The following is a 23410-nucleotide window of genomic DNA, read 5'->3' on the forward strand; positions in this document are numbered from 1 at the left end:
GTTTGGGACCCACTGTCGTACATTAATTGTAAATCATATAATGGACAAATAAATTTATTTCATTTCATTTTATTTCATTATTTCATTATGGTGTCCGTGTGCGCATTTATTAAAAAAGCTATAAACAAATCGCCATAAGAACTCTTTTTAATGTATTTTGTTCTTAATACCTTTGAATTTCCATCATTACAATACATTCTTCCAGAAATCCGAATAATCTATATCTACTTAATATTTTTCAGTATTATAGTATCGGTTCGTGAAACATGCGGTGATTGGGCACGTGGCTGCGAACCGCAACAAGACCCGGCGCTGCGGGGAAAGAAAGATGCTGACGCTAGTTTTACTATCAAAGTGCCTAGGCGGAATGTTGGTAAGTGTTAATCCATACTAATATTATAAATGCGAAAGTAACTCTGTCTGTCTGTCTGTTACTCAATCAAGCCTAAACTACTGAACCAATTTTCATGAAATTTGGTATGGAGATATTTTGATACCCGAGAAAGGACATAGGCTACTTTTTATCCCGGGAAAATGACGCAATCCCGGAAATCCCACGGGAACGGGAACTATGCGGGTTTTTCTTTGACTGCGCGGGCGAAGCCGCGGGCGGAAACCTAGTACCTTAATATATATAAATCTCGTGTCACAATGTTTGTCCTCAATGGACTCCTAAACCACTTAACCGATTATAATAAAATTCGCACACCATGTGCAGTTAGATCCAACTTGAGAGATAGGATAGTTTAAACATGTAGGTACCACGGGCGAAGCCGGGGCGGACCGCTAGTACATATATATAAATCTAAGTTTACAAGGTTTGTTACATTCTCCATTTAAAAAAAATGTATGCGTGTACTAGAGTACACACATAAGAAGTGAAACTTCTTTATGACCTTAAAAATGTCACGAGTATGGCGTAACGCAAAAATGTCACGCGTACGGCGTAACGCAAAGATGTTACACTAAATTTTTGTCCAACCCCGATAAAGAAGTTTCACTTCAAAAAAGTGTCATTCAAATTCAAATTCAAATTACATTTATTTGAAAGAATGTAGTTACAAAAAAAGGTGTTATTACAATAATTATTATTGTAAGAAATATACGCGAGGTCGGGTTAAATATTAGTTTGAATGTAATAAGAATGTACTGCGATTCTACACAGCTACCTAATTGAAGTAGGTAGTTGTGTAGGTAGTGCGACATAAAGTCCAAGTAAATCTTTAAAAAAATGTAATAATCCTTAAAAAGGCATAATTTTCGAATAAAAAATGAATCGAGCGAAAATGTTACAATTACGTAACTGTCTTGTACATGGAAAGAAAAAGACCCAATAAAGTTCCATTTTGATTGTATGTGTGACTATTTCAGAATATTAATGCAAATTCACATAAAATTTAGGGAGTCTCCCCTTAAATAACTTTTTTTTACAGGCCCATCAACCACCCAACTATACATGGTGCGAACACAGCTCGAAGCCCTAATCTCGGACAAGTCCGGGGGGCGAAGGACCCTACGCAAAGACCTGGACGCAACTGTACTGCAACAGATTGAGACGTTCCATAGGCAGAGTTTTTATTGGACGTATTTGCTTAATTTGGCTGGTTAGTGTTTGTTTATTGTTGTCATAATCCTTGTAACGAATTATGAAGTTCGCAGAAGTTCACAGTGAGGCCCCAAAATAAAAACAGATTTCCTTTAAAATTACATTTAATAATTAAAAATAAACATTACGGCAATATTTTTAAAAATAAAATATTTACCGATGAAATGTTATTCCTTTACTAGTATAATTTCAACTTATGGTAGAATTTCCGCAACGGAAAATGCTGAAACACACTATGTTTACACACGCACGTCTCGAGAGCAACTGAACAGCGACGAACGCACTGGTGGCTTGGAAGTCACCTGAGTGGCGACAAGGTCACGCGTGCTTACGACTTCTAGTGTCTTGTTATTTAGATTTCTATGGTTACATTACATGGATTTGTTCGAGCTAAATTTTTGGTAAAAATAAAATAACACTTTGTTTGGTTGTTTTTATTATTATAAGCACGGTCATCATCTAACTTTATGACCACATTGATTTTAATGATAAAATGAATGAATGAATGAAAATACATAAATACATATAACAAGACAAGACTACAGAAACAGCAAAGGGCGGCCTTATCGCTAGGTAGCAATCTCTAACAGGCAACCCAACAATCAGAGGAAATATAACAAAAATGAATGAATTTTTTCCAGACTCCTTGTCAAAATGCTGTGATCTTTCTCAACTGTGGTATCGTGAATTCTACTTGGAAATGACTATGGGAAGGAAAGTTAATGTGAGTTTATATTTATTATTTACTAGCAGTCCGCCCTGGCTTCGCCCGTGGTACATGTTTACGTTTTCTCTACATAAAAACCATCCTCGTACTTCAAGGAATATAATAAAAAAAGAATTATCGAAATCGGTTCAGCCGTTCTCGAGTTATGCGCTTACCAACACATTTTGCGATTCATTTTTATATATAAGAAAGAAGAAAGATAAGAAGAAGAAGATATTATTTATGGGATAAAAGTCATTTGAGATTGAAAATAACATAGAAAATTTAACATTTAATTTAACATTTTCCGGAACTATGCGGGTTTTTCTTTAACTGCGCGGGCGAAGCCGCAGGCGTAAACCTAGTCCATACTAATATTATAAATGCGAAAGTAACTCTGTCTGTCTGTCTGTTACTCAATCACGCCTAAACTACTGAACCAATTTGCATGAAATTTGGTATAGAGATATTTTGATACCCGAGAAAGGACATAGGCTACCTTTTATTGCGAACTATGTACCACGGGCGAAGCCGGGGCGGACCTCTAGTATTATATAATTTTGAGATTCACTTTTAGATTCCATTTAAGTGTAGTAATTTCGTTAAATATAGTTTGAGTTTAACTTGAGTTTGAGTACCCTTTCACAGAAATGCACAGTACGCCATCAGCACAACGAAGAGTGCAACGATCTTATAACAATGGAGAAGCGAATACAATTCCCCATAGAGATGTCGATGCCGTGGATACTAACCGATCATATACTGAGGAGCAAGGAGCCGGCCATGATGGAGTGAGTGGGGTTCGAATCCCATCAAAAACAAAAAAATATGATGGGATTGTTTTTTGTGTGATGGGGTTGGTTGTAGTGTGATGGGATCGGTGTGGGATATGATGGGATTGGTGTTAGGTGTGATGGGATAGCTAAATTAATTGGACAGATTTAATTCAAATTTTGTACACTTATCAAAGATCTGTGACACTACATAAAAATACCACGATACAATAATTTCATGAGTGATTTTTTGAAGTGAAACTTCTTTATCTGGGTTGGAAAAAAATTTAGTGTAACATTTTATCGTTACGCGTGACATTTTTTCGCTACGCGCCATCTTTTTCTTATCCCTACCACGCGTGATTCGGCGTATTTCTGTAAAGTTGCATATAGTGAATTATTTTTTGAAAAATAAGGTCATAAAGAAGTTTCACTTCTTACGTGTGTACACTAGACACTAGTACACGCACACATTTTTTTTTCTATTTTGGTATTAATTTGTGTATATTTCTTACAGATACGTCCTATACCCGCTAGATTTATACAACGATTCCGCCCAGTACGCGCTTACAGTGTTCAAGAAACAATTCCTGTACGACGAAGTTGAAGCCGAAGTTAATCTGTGCTTCGATCAGTTTGTGTACAAACTGTCCGAGTTGGTCTACTCGCATTATAAGCAATTGGCCGCTAGGTAAGTGTAAATTCATAGGAAACGGTCGAGCCGTTCTCGAGTTTTACGCTTAACAACATTCATTTTTATCTATATATAAACTAGTATATAAAATTGTCGTGTCACAATGTTAGTTACAATACTAGTCAGTACCGTCTGGACCGATTCTCATGAAACTTTGTGTCTATTAGGTAGGTATGAGAATCGATATAGAAAAAAAACCCGCTTAGTTCCTTTTACCGTTGAATTTCGAGGACCAAAACTATCCTCCCTATCTAACAAACTATATATGTAGCAAATTTCATCGTAATCGGTTCAGTTGCTTAGGAGTGATGAAGGGACAGGTAGATGGATTTACTTTCGCTTTTATAATTTTAGTAAATTATTCTGAAGTAGAAGCCGAAGTCAATTTGTGCTTCGATCAGTTTGTGTATAAACTGTCTGAGTTGGTGTACTCGCATTATAAGCAATTGGCCGCTAGGTGAGTGTTAAATACTAGTTGTAGTCCCCGGCTTTGTCCGTGGTACATATATAGCCTATAGCACGTACATATCCAACGGTGAAAGAATTTTTACCAACCATTACTAAAATACATGCAAAAAACATAATTTAATTGTATGTCTCTTAGATAAATGTAAATAGACAAATTTATTTTCGCATTTAATGATACTAGCTGCAGTATGCTATGCTAAGCTTTTGACTTGTGATTTCTAAACTTACTTTACATCGGTCTTAATTCTCGCTTATCCTAAGATTTTGACTTGTTAATTCACGCCTATCCTGAACTTTAGACTTCTGATTTCTAAAATAACTTTATTAAAATCTAAACATTCATTCAGTTTCTTTTGTATAACGTATACAGTATACCTACTGTTAAAAAATTAATGGGATAAGCCACTGGCTCCTGAGACACAATATTTTACTGATTCAGGAGCCTATGGATTTATTTGTCAATAAAGTTTTATTTTATTTAAAACTAGCTGTTCCCCGCGGTTTTACCCGCATTGCTCCGCTCCTGTTAGTATTAGCTTGATGATATATAGCCTTCCTCGATAAATGGGCTATCTAACACCGAAGAATTTTTCAAATCGGACCAGCAGTTCCCGAGATTAGCGCGTTAAAACAAATTCTTCAGCTTTATAATCTTAATATATAAACTCAAACTCAAACTCAAACATTTATTTATTCAATTAGACTTCTTCTAGAAGCACTTTTGAAACGTCATTAAGTACATATTTTTAACATTTACCACCGATTCGGAAAGCAGTATCTACGGAGAAGAATCGGCAAGAAACTCCATAGTTGCTCTTTTTAATCATGTCAGATTTACAATTTTACAAATTACCTAAGTAATATCATAATATATTATCATAATATGCCAAAGAACTGTCCTGTGGTTTTCACGCGACAACCCTCCATGGGTTTTTATCTTCCATATATTCCTTAATACTGTAATAGGCTCTCTTGACAAGTACATTTTTTATATAAGATTTAAATTTAGAACAACTAAACTCTTTAATATTATGAGGAATTCTGTTGTAAAAGCGTATACCTTGGCCCATAAATGAATTTTTAACTTTAGCTAGCCGGAAAAATGGCATTTCAATTTTATTTCTGTTTCTTGTGTCATAACAATGTCTATCTCCTACTTTTGTGTGTAAGTAAGCGTTATTATGTACATATAAAATATTATTAAATATATACTGCGACGGTACAGTAAGGATACCAGTATTCTTAAAGAGATCTCTTATCAAATTATATACAGAGCGTATGGCTCTTTTCTGTAATATAAATATAGTTTCTATATCTGCAGCCCTGCCCCATAGCAGAATTCCATAGGACATTATGCTATGAAAGTAGCTAAAGTAAACCAATCTAGCCGTTTCTTCATCGGTGAGATGCCTTATTCTTCTAACTGCATATGCAGCTGAGCTGAGCTTAGCAGCGGTGGTGGTAACATGGGCCCCCCATTGAAGCTTCTCATCTAATGTCAAACCAAGAAAAACAGTCGATTCCACAGGGTATAATACCTCCCCGTTTAAAATAATATTCCTTTTCACCTTTTTTACATTTGGGAGGATAAATTCTACACAATTTTGGTTTTTTTGTATTTAATAGTAAATTATTAGCATTAAACCAATTGGATATGCGTAAAAGAGCAGAGTTTACTTCGTCAACATTTGTGTCATGTCTATCCACATTAAAAATTAATGAGGTGTCATCTGCAAACAGTACTATTTCACACATATCCTGCAAATAATAAGGTAGGTCATTAATATACACTAAGAACAAAAACGGTCCTAAGATAGATCCCTGCGGAACACCTATGTTAATCGGCGCACCGCGAGATTTCTCTCCATTAACGACAACGGTTTGTACCCTGTTCTGAAGATATGAAGCTATGAGATCCTGAGCTAAACCTTTGATACCATAAAAATTTAGTTTCCGTAATAGAGTGGAATGTTCTACACAGTCGAAAGCCTTAGAAAGGTCGCAGAATATCCCCAAAGCATTCTTTGAATTTTCCCATGCTTTGTATATATGTGACAAAAGAGCTACTCCGGCATCAGTGGTAGAGCGCCCCTTTGTGAAACCATACAACATATATAAATCTCGTGTCACAATGTTTGTCCTCAATGGACTCCTAAACCACTTAACCGATTATAATAAAATTCGCACACCATGTGCAATTCGATCCAACTTGAGAGATAGGATAGTTTAAACATGTAGGTACCACGGGCGAAGCCGGGGCGGACCGCCAGTATTAGTATAGATTTATTAAAATTGTTATTTTTTTATCCAATAGCATGCTGCTCGATAAACGCTACCGTGCTGAATGCGCGGCTCGCGGAGCTAGCACCGGCTGTGGCGCCGGGCGGTACGCGTCACTGCTGCGGCAGCGCCACGTGGCACTGCTCGGCCGGCACGTGGATCTGTGCGCGCTGGTGAGTGTGTACAGACAGACAGACAGACACACACACCGGCTGTGGCGCCGGGCGGTACGCGTCACTGCTGCGGCAGCGCCACGTGGCACTGCTCGGCCGGCACGTGGATCTGTGCGCGCTGGTGAGTGTGTACAGACAGACAGACAGACACACAAAACGAGACAGAAATAACAAATATACACACACAATATGTTAGATAGACAGACATTCAATACGCCGTAACAGAGACACACACAATATGTCAGATAGAGAGACATACAATACGCCGTAACAGAGACACACACAATATGTCATAATAGACAGAAATAGCAAACATATACACACATACACACTGAACCCTATTTCATAAATGCCATACAGTGCCATACACAGTGAGTGCACAAACAGACAGACGCATAATACACCGTAAAAGAGACGGGAATAGTGACAAACATACACACACACAATACGCCATAACAGTGATAGAAATAGTAACAAACACACACACACGTCGAAACAAAACTAAAGTTATCAATAGGGATAATATCTCCACCGTACGGGACAGTGATAAATAAATAGATATACTTACTTTGAAATGTAGAGTGTAGTCATCGAGGGGTTGATAGAATAACACAAATTTATGAAATCGTACAAATAAACGCATAAATTAAAAAAAAATCCAACGAAAGAAAAAGAGCAGACATAAAACATAATATTGAATTGGACCACATAGAGTTGGGTATGTAGATGCAGACACATACGTAGAAATAGCACACACAAACACAATAGGCAACAAACATAACACACACACTTCTACAAATATAACACACACACAAGAATAATTACCAATGCCATATGTTGATCTATCTCTTAAATCGATTTTCTACATTAACAGGTAGCACAAAGAATCAACGCGGATATGCATCGAGCGCTCGACGCAGCAGTCGCTAAGTTTGAAGCGGGAGATATTACTGGTGTAGTGGTAAGTGTCCACTCATTTATCATCAAACACAAACTCAAACATTTATTTATTCAATTAGACTTCTTCTAGAAGCACTATTGAATCATCATAATATAGTTTTACCATTTACCACCGGTCATCGTCATAATTATTGCATCATGCTCATCTTTGTCAAGTATTAGAATTTTACATTTAGCATAGCGTTTTCTAGAGACACAGCATAAAGTACATTACAAGTTTAGCAGATCCCATTTTTAAGCTATTGCATAGGCATTGAGCGCGGGGACCGAATCGAGAAATTCCGTAACGAAAAAACCTCACGCTCCCCACTCCAACGGGCGCAGAGGTGTGGCTTGAAGGCATAGCATGCAATAGCTTTACCGCGGCAGTCCCCGAGTGCCACACGTATTTTTTATTGATTACACAGTAATTATTCCAGATTTAATCGAAATCGGTGCTATGGTTTAACCTTGAAGGCGAGACAGACACACTATCACTTACAAATACGACTCATCAATTTCTAGAAGGTCTAATATCCGTAAACCGTCTCTGTCACAAGCTGCTCAGTCGCTATCTCACGCTCGACGAGTTCGACGCGATATTACGCGAGTCGGATCACGGCGTTCTAGCCGATACGATCATATTTACCCTATTTTAGTGTTTTCATTTGACTTTGGTGACAAAATATACTGATCCAATATTCATATAAATTCGTACAGTGTGAAAGCGTACAGACAAACAGACTTCGACATCGATAACATTAATAAAAAATTTGAAACCAGAATCTAGAAGACCTAATGTTTTTGACAAAATCTAGCAAAACTTGTGACGTATTAATGCGTAATAGACAGGTAGACAGTGTTATTACGCGTTTAATTTGATTTTGGTTACAATATGTATTGATCTCGTTTCGACTGGATTTTTTGTTTGGGTTTGTTACCTCAGAACTTTCATCTGGGTACACCGATTTTGATGATTCTTTTGTTATTTGAAAGCTAGTGTCGTCCGGATTAGTTTTGGAACGAAGTTCGAAATATGTAACGACACTTTTTGCTATAGTTGTAAGCCGTGTGCATATTTCTATGTCTGTCTCTCTCTCCCTCATAGTTTTGTTACAAAAAAGTATTTTTTTCATCATTTCTAGGAGCTAGAAGGCCTGATAGCCGTGAACCGTCTCTGTCACAAGCTGCTCAGTCGCTATCTCACGCTCGACGAGTTCGACGCGATATTACGCGAGTCGGATCACGGCGTTCTGGCGCCGTACGGTAGAATCACACTACACGTGTTCTGGGAGTTAAATTATGATTTTCTGCCCAATTATTGTTATAATGCCGCTACTGATCGGTGAGTTTTTTGTTTATTTCTCTACAGTAAGATATTTAAATATTTATATTAAATTCATTCATTCATTCATTTTTTCCCTATTTCCCCCATTCATTAATATTTCTTATTCCTTCACTCTTTATTTCTTCTATTAGCAGTGTACGAGTAAGTTGTCTGTTGTCATTTAAACTGAAATTTCCAAAAAAACTGCTGTTATTAGATGTACCTTTTTAACTACCTTTTATATCACATGTACTAACGCTTCCTCAATGTCATTTCCATCTCCTTCATTATTATCTTTTACTTTTAATACAATACTTTATATCTCTTTTAGTTTCGTAAAATGTCGCGGCATTCAATTCGCGCCAGGAGTACAAAGAGAGAAGCCACAACAATATGGCCATGCTATGTTGTGGGGTTCTAAACAGCTGAGCTTGGCGTATTCGGCACAATATGCACAATATAATGGTGAGTCTTATATATTCTTTTGAAATAGAAAAGACGAAAAGAAGAAATTTTCTGCGAAAAAGACGAACTTCGAGTTAACTCCTACATTTCAGAATGTAGAGATTAAAGTAGCTGACCATATCGACCTGTTAGGTGTAACTCTGTCATCGAATCTTAACTTCGGTACTTTCATCGAATCCAAAGCTCGATTGGCCGCAAAAAAGCTCGGCATCTTATCTAAGGTCAGGCAGTATTTCACACCGGAACAGCTTCTAAGACTATACCAAGCACAAGTTCGATCGTGTGTGGAGTACTGTAGCCATTTATGGGCTGGGTCTGCGAAGACGCATCTGGGAGCATTGGATTCGATGGAAAGACGTGCTGTTAGGCTGATAGCTGACTCGAAATTGACCAAGAGTAAACTTCTTAGTCTTGATCACAGACGTAAGATTGCGTGTCTTTCAGTTTTCTACCGCTTGCACTTTGGTGAATGTTCAGCTGAACTTCACGCTCTCATTCCATCTTCACCGTTTCACCATCGAACATCTAGACGTGCCGCAGGCTTCCATCCCTTCGTAGTTGACGTACCATTTATCCGCACAAAACGTTATCTGAAATCGTTCATCAACTTAACTGCAAGGGATTGGAACGCCCTACCCGCTTCCGTCTTCCCAGATAAATACAACTTAAACTCATTCAAGGCAAGAGTGAATAGGCTCTATCTAGGCAGGCATGCCCCTTCATAGACTGCATCACTACTTACCATCAGGTAATGGTGCAGTCAAATGCCTGGCTATTACTATAAAAAAAAAAAAAAATATTTTTTAAAACGTATTAAATTTTTTACAAAATTCATTATAAGACTTCTTGGAGAAATCAATTTGTACTACTTTTAATATTTCTGTACAAATTTTCGTTTAAAAAGCAACATTAGATGTGAAATCATTAAAAAATAATAATGAAAAAATGAGTTATATAGGGATTCGATCATTATCTGTTTTCGTTTAATTTTCACATACGTGTTGCAAACCACTTATGCTTTAGTTCATGAATAGTGAATACAAATTTTAAACTTCCTAACTTTTCATCTTTTTGAGTAGAGTTTAAGGGATACACGTTATCAAAGGCCTTACTGAAATTCATCAAAATTCTATCTATTTTTGTCAATATTTTAACATAAACATCATTGGATATATTTCAAATTTGAAATTTTATGGAGATCAACCAAATGTGTATGAATTACTTTTTGAACCGGTTTCTTTATTACACTAAACTAAAATATTCTTCTATGAACACGTTCTTAATATCTAGCTTGTTTACATTTTTCGTTAACACATAAAATTCGTCTGCTTTTCCACGTTTATTATCTTATCGACCAGTTCTTGCAATAAATTCTTCTTTATGAATGAATGAATGAATGAATGGATGAATGAATGAGAACTTTATTGTACACACCAAATTACAGACATTACATAAAATGGAATACACATGACTTTATACCTTATCTGCTAGTTTAATAATCTTTTTTGTTATTTATTGATACTTCTCTATGGTTAGGTTTCGTTGCCGCGCAACACATTAATAAGTAAGTAATTTTCTGTTGCTGGAAGGCATTGACATTGAAAACGTGCCGGCGGCCATCAGTAAAAATGAGATGAAGAAAGCCAAAGCGAAACTTGTGATGACGATAGACTGTTCATTATATGTGCATATCAAGAGTGAGACTACAGTGGGCGGTGTATGGAAAAAGTTGAAACAGTTATTTGATGACTCGGGATATCAACGAAAAATAAGTTTGCTTCGAACATTAATTTCAATACGTCTGGATAACTGTGAAACTATGACATCGTATGTATCTCAAGTGGTGGATACAGCACAGAAATTGAAGGGGACTGATTTCGAAATCACAGACGAGTGGATTGGATCGCTACTTTTGGCTGGACTCCCAGAAAAATATTCACCGATGATAATGGCTATAGAACATTCCGGAATCGCCATTAGCGCTGACGTCATAAAAACGAAATTACTTGATATGTGTTCGGAGGTTGGTACAACTGGAGCGGATATTGCTTTTTTGTCAAAACATCAGCGGGGAAAAAGTAGCAACACTAACCGCAAGCAAAAATCAACGTCAACGTCAATGTCATACAATGACGCTTCAACCAGCAGTAAACAAATAAAGTGTTATAATTGCAAGAAAATAGGTCACTACAAAAGCAAGTGTCCAGAATTAAAAGCAAATAAACAAGTAAATGCTTTTAGTGCGGCGTTTTTCAACGGTTGTTATAGCACAGAAGACTGGTACGTCGATTCGGGCGCAAGCGCGCACATGACGTCGAATCAGAAATGTTTACTCCAACCACGACCGGTGCACGATAACAGAGAAATCGTAGTGGCAAATCAAACGACGGTGCCTGTAGTAAGTGTTGGTGAAACACAGATAACGACATGCGTGAACAATTCTCAGTACAATGTGATTGTGAAGAATGTATTGTACATACCAAAGCTCACGACAAACTTATTGTCAGTAAGCCAACTTATAGTTAATGGCAATAGAGTTGTGTTCAAAAAGGATGTCTGTTTAATATACAATCAAGTGAATAAGCTTATTGGTATAGCAGATTTGATTAATGGCGTGTACAAGTTAAACACAAGAAAATTAGAGAATTCATTATCGGCAATGTCAACCTGGCATAAGAGGTTAGGACATGTAAACAGTAAGTCCTTACAAAAAATGAATGAAGGTGCTGTGATAGGTGTTTCTTTTGAAGAGAAAGCTGACATTCAGATACAGAATTGTGAAGTGTGCTGTGAGGGGAAACAGTCACGTCTACCCTTCCCATCAGCCAACCATAGAAGTGAAAACCTACTGGATGTAGTACACTCAGATTTGTGCGGGCCGATGGAGACCAAGTCAATTGGTAATTCAAAGTATTTTCTTCTGTTTGTGGATGATGCCAGCAGAATGACTTTTGTCTACTTCTTGAAGGAAAAGAACCAGGTGTTTCAGCATTTCAAAGAATTTCGAGGTTTAGTTGAGAATCAAACAGGAAACAAGATAAAGAAGCTGAGAACCGACAATGGAGGTGAATTTTGCTCACATGAGATGGAGAATTACTTGAAACAAGTCGGTATAGTTCATCAGAAGACCAATCCTCACACTCCGGAGCAGAATGGACTCTCAGAAAGGTTCAACAGAACTATAGTTGAACGAGCAAGATGCTTGTTGTTTGAAGCTGACCTTGACAAAAGTTTTTGGGGTGAAGCAGTTAATACTGCAGTATACTTAAAGAATAGGACACCAGCCGCCAGTTTAGGCATGATGACCCCATTTGAGAGGTGGACAGGTGAGAAACCAGACCTTAGCAATGTTAGAATTTTTGGCAGTAAGGTAATGACACATGTTCCCAAAGCACAAAGACAAAAATGGGATAAAAAGGGCTGATAAATTGATATTAGTTGGATATCCAGATAATGTTAAAGGATACAGATTGTATAACCCAAAAACTAGAAAGATCACTACGAGCAGAGATGTCATAGTCATGGAGAAGACAGAATCAGACAAAGCTCAGGTAGTAGTAAATAATAGTGAAGAAAAGTTAGAGAACAATGAAAACTTAGAAGAAGAAAAATGTTCATCAGATAGCCTAGTCTCAAATCCTAATGATCCAACTTATGTTAATGATACATCCACATCCCAAGATGATTCTTATCAATCAGTAGCCGATGAAGACTCTGTCATAGATGAAGAAGTTCAGGTACAGCAAGTTAGAAAACGTGAGAGAAAGCCAGTAGAAAGATATGGTATGACCAATCTATGTATTCTGGAAAACCTGGAAACTTATGAAGAACTGAGTTATGAATCTGCGATGAATGGACCAGATCAGGAGCAGTGGAGACAAGCGATGATGGATGAATTGAAAGCTTTCAGTGACAATGAAGCATGGACATTTGTAGACAGGAGTGAAGCTGATAGAATAGTGCAGTGTAAGTGGGTGTTTAAGAAAAAATGTGATAATAGTGGTAAAGTGCGGTACAGAGCTCGACTAGTAGCTAAGGGCTTCTCCCAGATTAAAGGTATGGATTATAATGAAACTTTTTCACCTGTATTGCGTTATTCTACTTTAAGACTACTTTTTGCTTTAAGTGTTAAACAAAATTTAAAAATGAATCACTTGGATGTACCAACAGCATTTTTAAATGGTAATATTGATGAATGTGTATTTATGGAAATACCAGAATATTCTAATTTCATAAATTGCGATAATAAAGTTTTAAAATTAAAAAAGGCTATATATGGACTTAAACAGTCGGCTAGAGCTTGGTACATGAAAGTGGAATCTAGTTTGTTAAAGTTAGGTTTCAAGAAATCTAAATATGAACCCTGTTTATTTATTAAATGTCATGATAATGTAAAGATTTATGTAGCTATATTTGTTGATGATTTTTTTGTTTTTTATAACTGTGTAAATTCTTACAAAAAGTTAAGAAGTGTATTAGAAGCAGATTTCAAGATTAAAGATTTAGGTCAAATAAAAAATTGTCTAGGCATGAATGTAAAAGTTCAAAAAGATTGTGTAACTTTGGACCAACAGCAATTTATTGATAATATTTTAAATAAATTTAATATGATTAATTGCAAAATTTCAGATACTCCAATGGAATTGAATCTTAAATTAGAAAAAGCTGTAAATGACAGTTGTAATAACTCTTATCCTTATCAACAACTTATTGGTTCACTGATGTATCTTGCGGTTCTAACAAGGCCAGATATTTCTTATAGTGTTAGCTTTCTAAGTCAATATAACACATGTTTTAATGGAACACATTGGAAACATTTGAAAAGATTATTAAGATATTTGCAAAAAACTAAACATTTTGGATTAATTTTTAAGAAAACTGAAACTGATTTAATTGGTTTTGTTGATGCTGACTGGGCATCTTGTAACATTGATAGAAGGTCTTACACAGGATATTGTTTTCTATTATCAGGTTGTGTAATAAGTTATGAGTCTCGAAAGCAAAGGACAGTTGCCTTATCTAGTACAGAGGCCGAGTATATGGCACTTGCAGAGGCTTGCAAAGAGGCCATTTATTTAAAAAATTTAATGTTAGAACTTAATATATGTAATAAAAATAAACCTTTGGACTTGTACACTGACAGTCAAAGTTCTTTAAAATTGGCTTCTAATCCAATGTTTCACAAACGTACTAAGCATATTGATGTACGCCATCATTTTGCTAGAGAATGTGTTGATAATAACCAAATTAAAGTTAACTATTTAGAAACTTCTTCTATGCCAGCAGATGTATTTACTAAGTCACTTTGTGTTAATAAACATTATAAATTCATAGAACAAATGGGAATAGGGGAAGTTAATTAAAATAAATATGTAGATTTTCAATTGATTGTTTTTATTGTTGAAGCATTTGTAACGTTTAGTTATTGTAGCAAAAGATGTAATTTTGTCAGAGTATTTTGTTAAGAGAGGGTGTTAGAAATAAGTTCTGTTGTATCTGTTGTAACAAAATAGCATTTATTATCTATGAGCATAAACTGGTCACACTGTCTGTGCAATGAATTAATAAAGTCAGTCTATTCCAAGATGTCTTCCTAGTTTTATTAACACATGCACGCACTCATGCGGATTAGTGCGTGCATGTGTCTACTTTTAAAATTTATGGAGAAATATCAATTAACTTATTGCCCAGTATTTCATTTTTCTCTTATTAATTCTTCTTCATGGTTAGGTTTCGTCGGCGCGCAACACTTGCACGCTCTAGTCCGTCTACTGGGCTACCAAGGCGTGGCCGTAGTAGTGGGCGAGCTACTGGGAGTAGCCCGCGGTCTACTGCACGGCACGTTGGCGCAGTTCACACGAGCGTTGCACGCGGCCATGCCGAGGCATTGCAAGCTGCCGAGATACGACTACGGGTCTAACGGTGAGACACCTGCTGCACAGACACTTGTCCCATAGACACTTGTCCCATAGACACTTGTCCCATAGACACTTGTCCCATGGACACTTGTCCCATAGACACTTGTCCCATGGACACCTGCTTCAGAGGCACGTGCTCCTTAGACACCTGCCCCACAGACACTTGCCCCATGGATACCTGCCCCACAGACATTTGCCCCATAGACACTTGCCCCATAGACATCTGCCTCAGAGACACCTGCCCTCTAAGCACTTGCAATTGCCACGGACAATTGCCCCATAGGCACTTGCCCCACAAATACCTGCCCCGCAGACAAAAAATTCCCCAGTCTTGAATTCATTTATGACCTAACATATTATAATCACATATTAATTATATGTCATTAATTATATTACTACGTATGGAGGAGACACCACGAACAAAATCTGTGCGCCATTTTTTTGCTCTAAGTTTTAAAAATTATTATTATAGTTAGGTACTTACCGATGAAAGTTATTCCTTTGCACTTTTCCGTATTATTTATATTATTTGTGCATTATCGTAACACACACGAAGGTATATTTGATGCGCTTTAAAACAAATATAAAATGAGCGTGCAGTTACGCCATATTATCAATGGCGTATGTTGAGCGGAACATAAGTGATGTAGGCGGTGTCGTCTCCATATGTATATCTCAATGTTATATGTATTATCTCACAGGTGTGCTAGGCTACTACCACGCGCAGCTCACAGACATAGTGCAGTACCCGGACGCGCGCACGGAACTGTTCCACGCATTCCGCGAACTTGGCAACATTATATTGTTCTGTATGCTGATTGAACAGGTATTTATCATACATGTTGTTTAAAGTCTGTGCTACAAGCTGTTTAATGTTCGTCCTACAAAGATGGTTTATTTGTCCTACAAGTAATTTAATTTATCCTACATTTTGTTTAATTTATCCTACAAGCTATTTAATGTTTGTCTTATAAGCTGTTTAATGTTCGTCCTACAAGCTGTTTAATATTTATCCTACAAACTGTTTAATATTTATCCTACAAGCTATTTAATGTTTGTCCGACAAGCTGTTGAATATTTATCCGACAAGCTGTTTAATATTTGTCCGACAAGCTGTTTAATGTTTGTCCTACGAGCTGTTTAATGTTTGTCCGACAAGCTGTTTAATATTTATCCTACAAGCTGTTTAATGTTTATCCTACAAGCTGTTTGATATTTATCCTACAAGCTATTTAATGTTTGTCCTAAGGGCTATTTAATGTTTGTCCGACAAGCTGTTTAATGTTTAGTCGCAATCCTACAATCCGATTAAGCCTAAAAAGTATCATACTGTTGTCATCAATATACTAGAAGTTTTCCTAGATCCTAATTTATGCTTATGAATTATTACTGTACTGTATTTTGATTGAAGTGTGTAATATTTTAAAATCTTTAAAATTTAATCTTTAAAATCTAATATTTTACACTCCTATTAAAATATTATTACTTTTTATTGGTTTTATCATTATTTTTTCGTTAACAGGCGCTCAGTCAAGAAGAGGTTACAGATTTGCTACACGCGGCGCCATTCCAAAATATCTTGCCACGACCTTATACTGCTGGTAAGGAAAACCCGAATAATATTATAAATGCGAAAGTTTGTGAGGATGGATGTTTGTTACTCTTTCACGCAAATACATACTACTGAACCGATTACAATGCAATTTGGTATGTAGGTAGCTAAAGACCCAGAATAAGATATGAATTTATCCCGGAAATCCCACAGGAACGGGGTCTATGCGGGGTTTTCTTTGAAAACGCGGGCGAAGGCGCAGGCGAAAAGCTAGTAAAAATATGTTTGCCTCTATAGCTATAGCTATAGTTAGAACAAACCTGAACCTGTTAGTTTACTTAGCACCTGGTTTGGATTCTGACAAAAAAGAGCGTGTGTTCGAGCAAACGTGTCAGAAGTGAAACTACTTTGAAAAAATACAGAACGTCACTCCATGACGAGACGGTATTGCAATGACGCGATCTTGAAATTTTACTCTCAACGCGCCTGAAGAAGATTCACTTCTGACACGTGTGCTAGACACACGCGCTATTTTTTTTAATGGTTAATGTCTTTTGGGGTTTCGTTATTGTTCTCAAACAATAAATTATTTTTATATCACAGAGGGAGAGAAACCGGAGACGAAGCAAAAGCGTCTCGAGGCTAAATACGCCGCTCTACAAATTGTGCAGAATGTTGAGAAGTATGGAACCGCCAAGGTAATTATTTTTTTTTATTTGTATTATTTACTACCACAACTTTCTAGCTCATCCAGGAGCTATTGTCTTTTCTTTTTATTGACTGACCGGTTGGATTGGTTGGTAGTGGCCCTGCCTTCCAAGCCAGAGGGCATGGGTTCGATTCCCACCCGGGGCAAATATTTATGTGATGAACATAGATGTTTGCTCTATGTATCGTAGTATAATATCTACCATAGTTTTTATCATTGTTATAGTGTCAATGTCATGCTAATTTCCTTCTTTCTCTTTTATAGTGTATATTTTATCCCTAGTATCATTTATTATTTCCTATATCTCAACAATGTCTCTATTATTATCTGTTCCCTCATCTTCTCTAGCACAGTTAGCTCCTTCCATCTTTATTTTTTGGTCTGTATCTTCCCAAATTTCCTCCTTCTCTATTTTGACATCCATTTCTTATTCTTACTATCTGCCACCACTTATTGTTTATTCAATTGTTCTAAACCATCATTAAGTGTCTCTCTAGCGTTACTATGTGCCTCTCATCTTTGTTTTTATTTATTTTTGTGTATATTTCATATCTAGTATCATTTCTTCCCTCATATATTTCATCAACTACTCTATTATTACCTGTAACAACGTTATCCGCCTATCTTTTCCTTATTCTAGTTCTTTCATCGTCATCCGTCTTTTCTCTTATTATTGTGTCTATTGCTCTATTTTAGTGTCCATTTCTTTGTCTTCCACTAGCAATATCAACTCTTCACCTTTATTTGAGTGTCTATTGTCTATATTACTCAGCTTATCTGTCTTATTTACCACTTTTGCTAGGTTTTTTGTGCTATTACCCCACTTTTACCAGTACCAGGTTTATTTTTGCGTAAATTTCAGTATTTTTTTTCTCTCTCTCTCAGCAAAGCCAGCTCTCCCGGGAGGGAAATGACTTTTATCAGTGTTATTCTCATCTCTTTTCTTGTCCCAACGTCTCTTCCAGCTCTATCTCTATTTTACTGTCTATTTTTCCCAAATATCATCTAGTTCATGTATTATTATTATAGCAAAGCCAGTTGTCCCGCGAGGGCGATCTCCTCACCCGCGAGCGTCTCTGCTGCGGTCTCTCTCTATTCTCCGTAGTCGCTTACGAGCATGTCTCTATCTACCACAGTTTTTATCTAAGTACTACCTTTTGCTAAGTCTAGTGTCTCATAAATTTGTCTTTCTCTCTCTCTCTCTCTCTCATAGCAAAGCCAGCTGTCCCGCGAGGGCGACCTGCTCACCCGCGAGCGCCTCTGCTGCGGCCTCTCCCTGTTCTCCGTAGTGCTCCGCCGCCTGCGAGCGTGTCTGTCGGCCCCGCAGTGGCCCGCGCCGCCCGCACCGCACCACGCGCCGCTGCACACTGACGATACTAGCGAGTTTCACAGGTATTTATACGCACACAAATAATCGTAATATATGTATTATGTCTATATATAAAACTCAAAGGTGACTGATGTAGTGATCTATCAACGCACAGCCCAAACCACTGGACGTATCGGACTGAAATTTGGCATTCAGGTAGATGTTAGTACGTAGGCATCCGCTAAGAAAGGATTTCCCGAAATTCTTGCGGGAACGGGGAGAAACGGGGATGCACGTACAAAGTCGTGGGCGAAAGCTGGTATATTATACAAGCTGTGCCCCGCGGTTTCACCCGCAATGCTCCGCTCTTGTTGGTCTAAGTGTGATGGTATATAGCCTTCCTCGATAAATGGGCTATCTAACATCGAAAGAATTTTTCAAATCGGACCAGTAGTTCCTGAGATTAGCGCGTTCAAAATCTTTTGATATTATTTCTTTTTTTTGTTAGTGTTGGTGGTGGTAATTTGGTGTGCCTAATAAAATTTATTTTATTCTTATTCTATACCATATAGACGCACTAGTCACAAATAGATGTATGGGCTATTCGGGTTGGGATTAATTGCATTACATTAAAAATAGGCATATACATTGACAGTACATACGTACAGATTATACTTTTCACCGACCTAAAGTTGTTTCATGTGCGCTTGCACACACGCGTGTATAAGTGCACATAAACACAAACAAGAACGTTAATTACTATACTAGCAGTTTCATAGATAATATTTATACATACATACAGACGTAGGCACATACGTGTAGTGTGCATGCAATTTAAGTTGAATTCTTACAGTTAAATATAATATTCGGTAATATAAAATGCATTTCATTGTACTGCTAATTTTAATTTTGTTAAGAGCGCATATTCTATTTAACGCAAGTCAAAAACTCCGCGATCTATTACGATAGATCGCGGCTTGCGCTATCCTTTTACTATGAACAGCATAGGTCCGCAGGAGAGCGCCGAGCAACATGTCCTCTCTCTGGAAAGGCTCGCTGCCGACTGATTTTAATCGGGTCGCGCGCAGTGTTTTATAGTACTTTAAAAAAATTTGTAGAAAAATAATAGAGGTACCTTAGTTGATTTTTTAAATTTTATCTTATAAGTAAGACATTCTTTTATTGCAATATGTATAAATTATATTCAATAAAGTCAAATATCTTGGTGAAAATAATCATTTTGTCGACTATAATTTCTAAAAAAATTCACATTGTTCGGATTTTAATTTCGTAAGTTAGGAGTCCAAAATAAAAAAATCTTTTAACTAACTATTTTAATAAGGATTTTTGCAGTTAGTTAAAAATAATTGTGTGTTAGATCTGTCAGCAATTTCAGATATTTTTAGCTTCGAAATTGACACTAAAAGTGAAATCAAGTAATCATCGGCTCAGTTATCTTGATGGTATTCAGAAATACTGTATTAATTGAAAAAAACTCTTAACTAACTACATAGACAATAAAATTTCCTAAAATTATTAGTAATTCATATGTTTGTAAGATAAGTGGTTGATGGACAATCTGGTTTGAAAAATCACATATTTGAGCCAAACAGCGCACGGACCGCGTAAACCCTCTTAAACGTTTAAATATAAACATATTATTTAATTCAACGATACAGTTTTTAATATATTATCATCAATATTTCAGATTGTGGTCAGCTCTACAGTTCCTGTACTGCATTCCAGTCGGTGACACACAGTTCACTGTTGAGTGAGTGTCTTTTTACTAACATTGTTTATTGGTGTCCCCCAAGGATCAGTTCTAGGTCCTTTGCTATTTGTTATCTATATGAATGAGTGATTTTCTGTTTTTAATAATTTGAAAGGAGAAATTGATTGGTTCACAAATACAAATTAACCGGAGGAATTTAATATCACGCTAATTTATCTAATGCAACTGCACTACATAGTATAACGTATATCTGTAGTATATCTATAGATATACTACAGATATACGTTACTACTATATAACTATAATGTACTATATAACTATATATCTATAGATAAAAGCATACATAGGGATATATCCCTATGTATGCTTTTATCTTTAAAATTACGCAACGGATTTTGATGCGGTTCTCTTAATAGATAGAGTGATTCAAGAGGAAGGTTTTTTGTATATAAATTATAGAGGGGAAAGCTAGTTGAACTATAATATTAACTACTAAAAATTTCTTATTTAAATTTTTATTTTTAGGGAACTTTTTGGCGAAGGCCTACACTGGGCCGGGTGTACTATAATAGCCCTTCTCGGACAACAGCGCCGTTTCGAAGCCCTAGATTTTTGCTATCACATACTGAGGGTGCAACGCGTTGATGGGAAAGATGAACTTGTTAAAGGCATTGTGAGTATAAATATTGCTTTTCATTTTATTATTTAGAATGTATTTTTTATAGATTTTTAATGAAAATGTGTGTTTTGAAGTCTTCTTTGAAGAGAGTAAAATTCAAGGTTGCGTCATGGCAATACCGTCACGTCAATAGTCGTAAGGCGACAATTTTTCTGACATGTGCGCACGCCGGACACGTTCTATTTTATTATTTAGAATGTGTATTGTGTACCTTTTTTTGGTTTAAACTCTTTTGAGAATACAAATATGGTATTTTAGGACCCTATAATAAGGTAATGCGGGGTTTTATCACATATTTATTTGTTATTTATTCACTCGATGTAATAAAAACTATTAATTACCCACCCATTTTTCGTCATGATAAACATAACATGAAACACAACATGTATGACATAACATATTCTCACAATTCATCTAAATTGGTACTCTGAGTTAACTGTGAAAGACGGACTTATTTATAAACACGCTTTTGATAGCTTCGCCTATGTCTGTATATAATAGGCTTCTTTAGACTCGATTTCGACACACTTTAAACGGACAGATTTAATTCAAACTTTGTACACTTATCAAGGATCGGTGACAATACAATAATTTCATAAGTTTTAAGTGTATTTTTAGATTTTAATTATCAAAATAATCTTCTTATATATAAAAATGAATCGCAAAATGTGTTGGTAAGCGCATAACTCGAGAACGGCTGAACGGATTTCGATAATTCTTTTTTTATTATATTCCTTGAAGTACGAGGATAGTTCTTATGTAGAGAAAACGTATGTACCACGGGCGAAGCCGGGGCGGACCGCTAGTATTGAATGTAATTTTCTTAACTTAAGCAAGTTTTTTTTAGTCAAAACTATATTAATTACTGTACTTGTAAATTATTAATTGCTTTTTTTTAATTTACAGCCGCTGAAACGCATGGTCGACCGCATCAGGCGGTTCCAAGTGCTAAACTCACAAATTTTCAGCGTATTAGCTCGACACTTGGCGGCGGCTGACGATGAGAGAGCGGGAGTCGAACATGTGCGGTGTTTCCCGCCGCCGTCTACTAATGCGGCATAGGTAAGACGAAAAAAGGGGGAAAAATGACAAAAATTAATGGGAGGAAGTGGGTAAAATAGGGGAAAATGGTAAAAAAAAACGACAAAAGTTTCACTTTAAAAATGGGAGAAAATGGGAAAAAATTTAGAAGAACGTCGAAAAAAAAAAAAGACGGTTTGCACTGGGGGAGTGCCGGCAGAAGTGAAAACTTGATTATTAACGTTGAGCATGTTTGATATTTTGGAATGGTATCCGTCTTACGCTTTTTCGATCAGGTCACGTGTCCTGACGCGAGTTTAAGATTTTATACCCATTACAGAAAAAGTGCTCAACGCCGCTAAAGAAGTTTTCACTTCAAAAATGTTGGAAATGAGGGTAGTCGGGTTATATTAAATATTAAGTACACTAGGTAGACAGATCGAGAAGTAATTTAAGTATGCCATAGTAATTCGTTTGCAATATCAACAAAATGTTATATGGGGTGTCACAGGGATCAGTTCTGGGTCTTGTGCTATTAATGTTATATACAAATGATGACTCCATTAGCACAAAATACTACACCAAAACTATGTAACTTCATTTCTGTTCCTTAAATTTGCTTAATATAAGAAAAATAAATTTCTTTTTATTTTTACAGGATGGATGCTGTTTGCAACACTGACTGAAAATCAACATTAAAAATTTAATACACATTCTTTGAAATAGTTTTAGATTTAGCGCTAAGTTTTAGTTAAAACTGTAGCTGTTTTAAGACAATTTTTCATATTCCATGTCTTTATAACTATGTATAAGAACATTAAAATTTCTATGTTATACAAAAAAAATATACATTTTAATAATTTTTTTAAGTGTCGTCTTATAACTTATGTTTATCACGTATTTCGAGAGGTTTAATTCAAATAAATTATTATCACCATCAATACTACTGTATCTGTCATCATAATCCTCCTCATCATCATAATCGACTGACCGGTTGGCTTGGTTGGTAGTGGCCCTGCCTTCCAAGCCCAGAGGTCGTGGGTTCGATTCCCACCCGGGG

The 23410-nt window shown here is 36.5% G+C and overlaps 1 protein-coding gene across 2 annotated transcripts in view; it reads left to right on the forward strand.

Moving 5' to 3' along the window:
- Window positions 1–23195, forward strand: part of Cyfip (Cytoplasmic FMR1-interacting protein Sra-1) — a 34035-nt gene extending 10840 nt beyond the window's left edge. Inside the window, exons 12-29 of one of the 2 annotated variants that reach the window (XM_089713540.1) lie at window positions 243–373; window positions 1434–1604; window positions 2248–2330; window positions 2961–3103; window positions 3603–3776; window positions 6562–6700; window positions 7575–7661; window positions 8785–8984; window positions 9298–9431; window positions 15162–15353; window positions 16051–16175; window positions 16872–16950; window positions 17505–17599; window positions 18824–19002; window positions 20628–20690; window positions 21177–21324; window positions 22237–22392; window positions 23009–23195. In XM_089713540.1, coding sequence (XP_089569666.1) covers window positions 243–373; window positions 1434–1604; window positions 2248–2330; window positions 2961–3103; window positions 3603–3776; window positions 6562–6700; window positions 7575–7661; window positions 8785–8984; window positions 9298–9431; window positions 15162–15353; window positions 16051–16175; window positions 16872–16950; window positions 17505–17599; window positions 18824–19002; window positions 20628–20690; window positions 21177–21324; window positions 22237–22392 — 2299 coding nt within the window. In that variant the 3' untranslated portion in view covers window positions 23009–23195. The other variant, XM_089713541.1, reaches the window with a different exon arrangement.
- Window positions 23196–23410: the final 215 nt, after the last annotated feature.

This window comes from Colias philodice, chromosome 31 (genome assembly GCF_061535455.1).
Source record: "Colias philodice isolate Cphi_HAF_F1 chromosome 31, ilColPhil1 Martin Lab GWU primary, whole genome shotgun sequence".
NCBI lineage: Eukaryota > Metazoa > Arthropoda > Insecta > Lepidoptera > Pieridae > Colias > Colias philodice.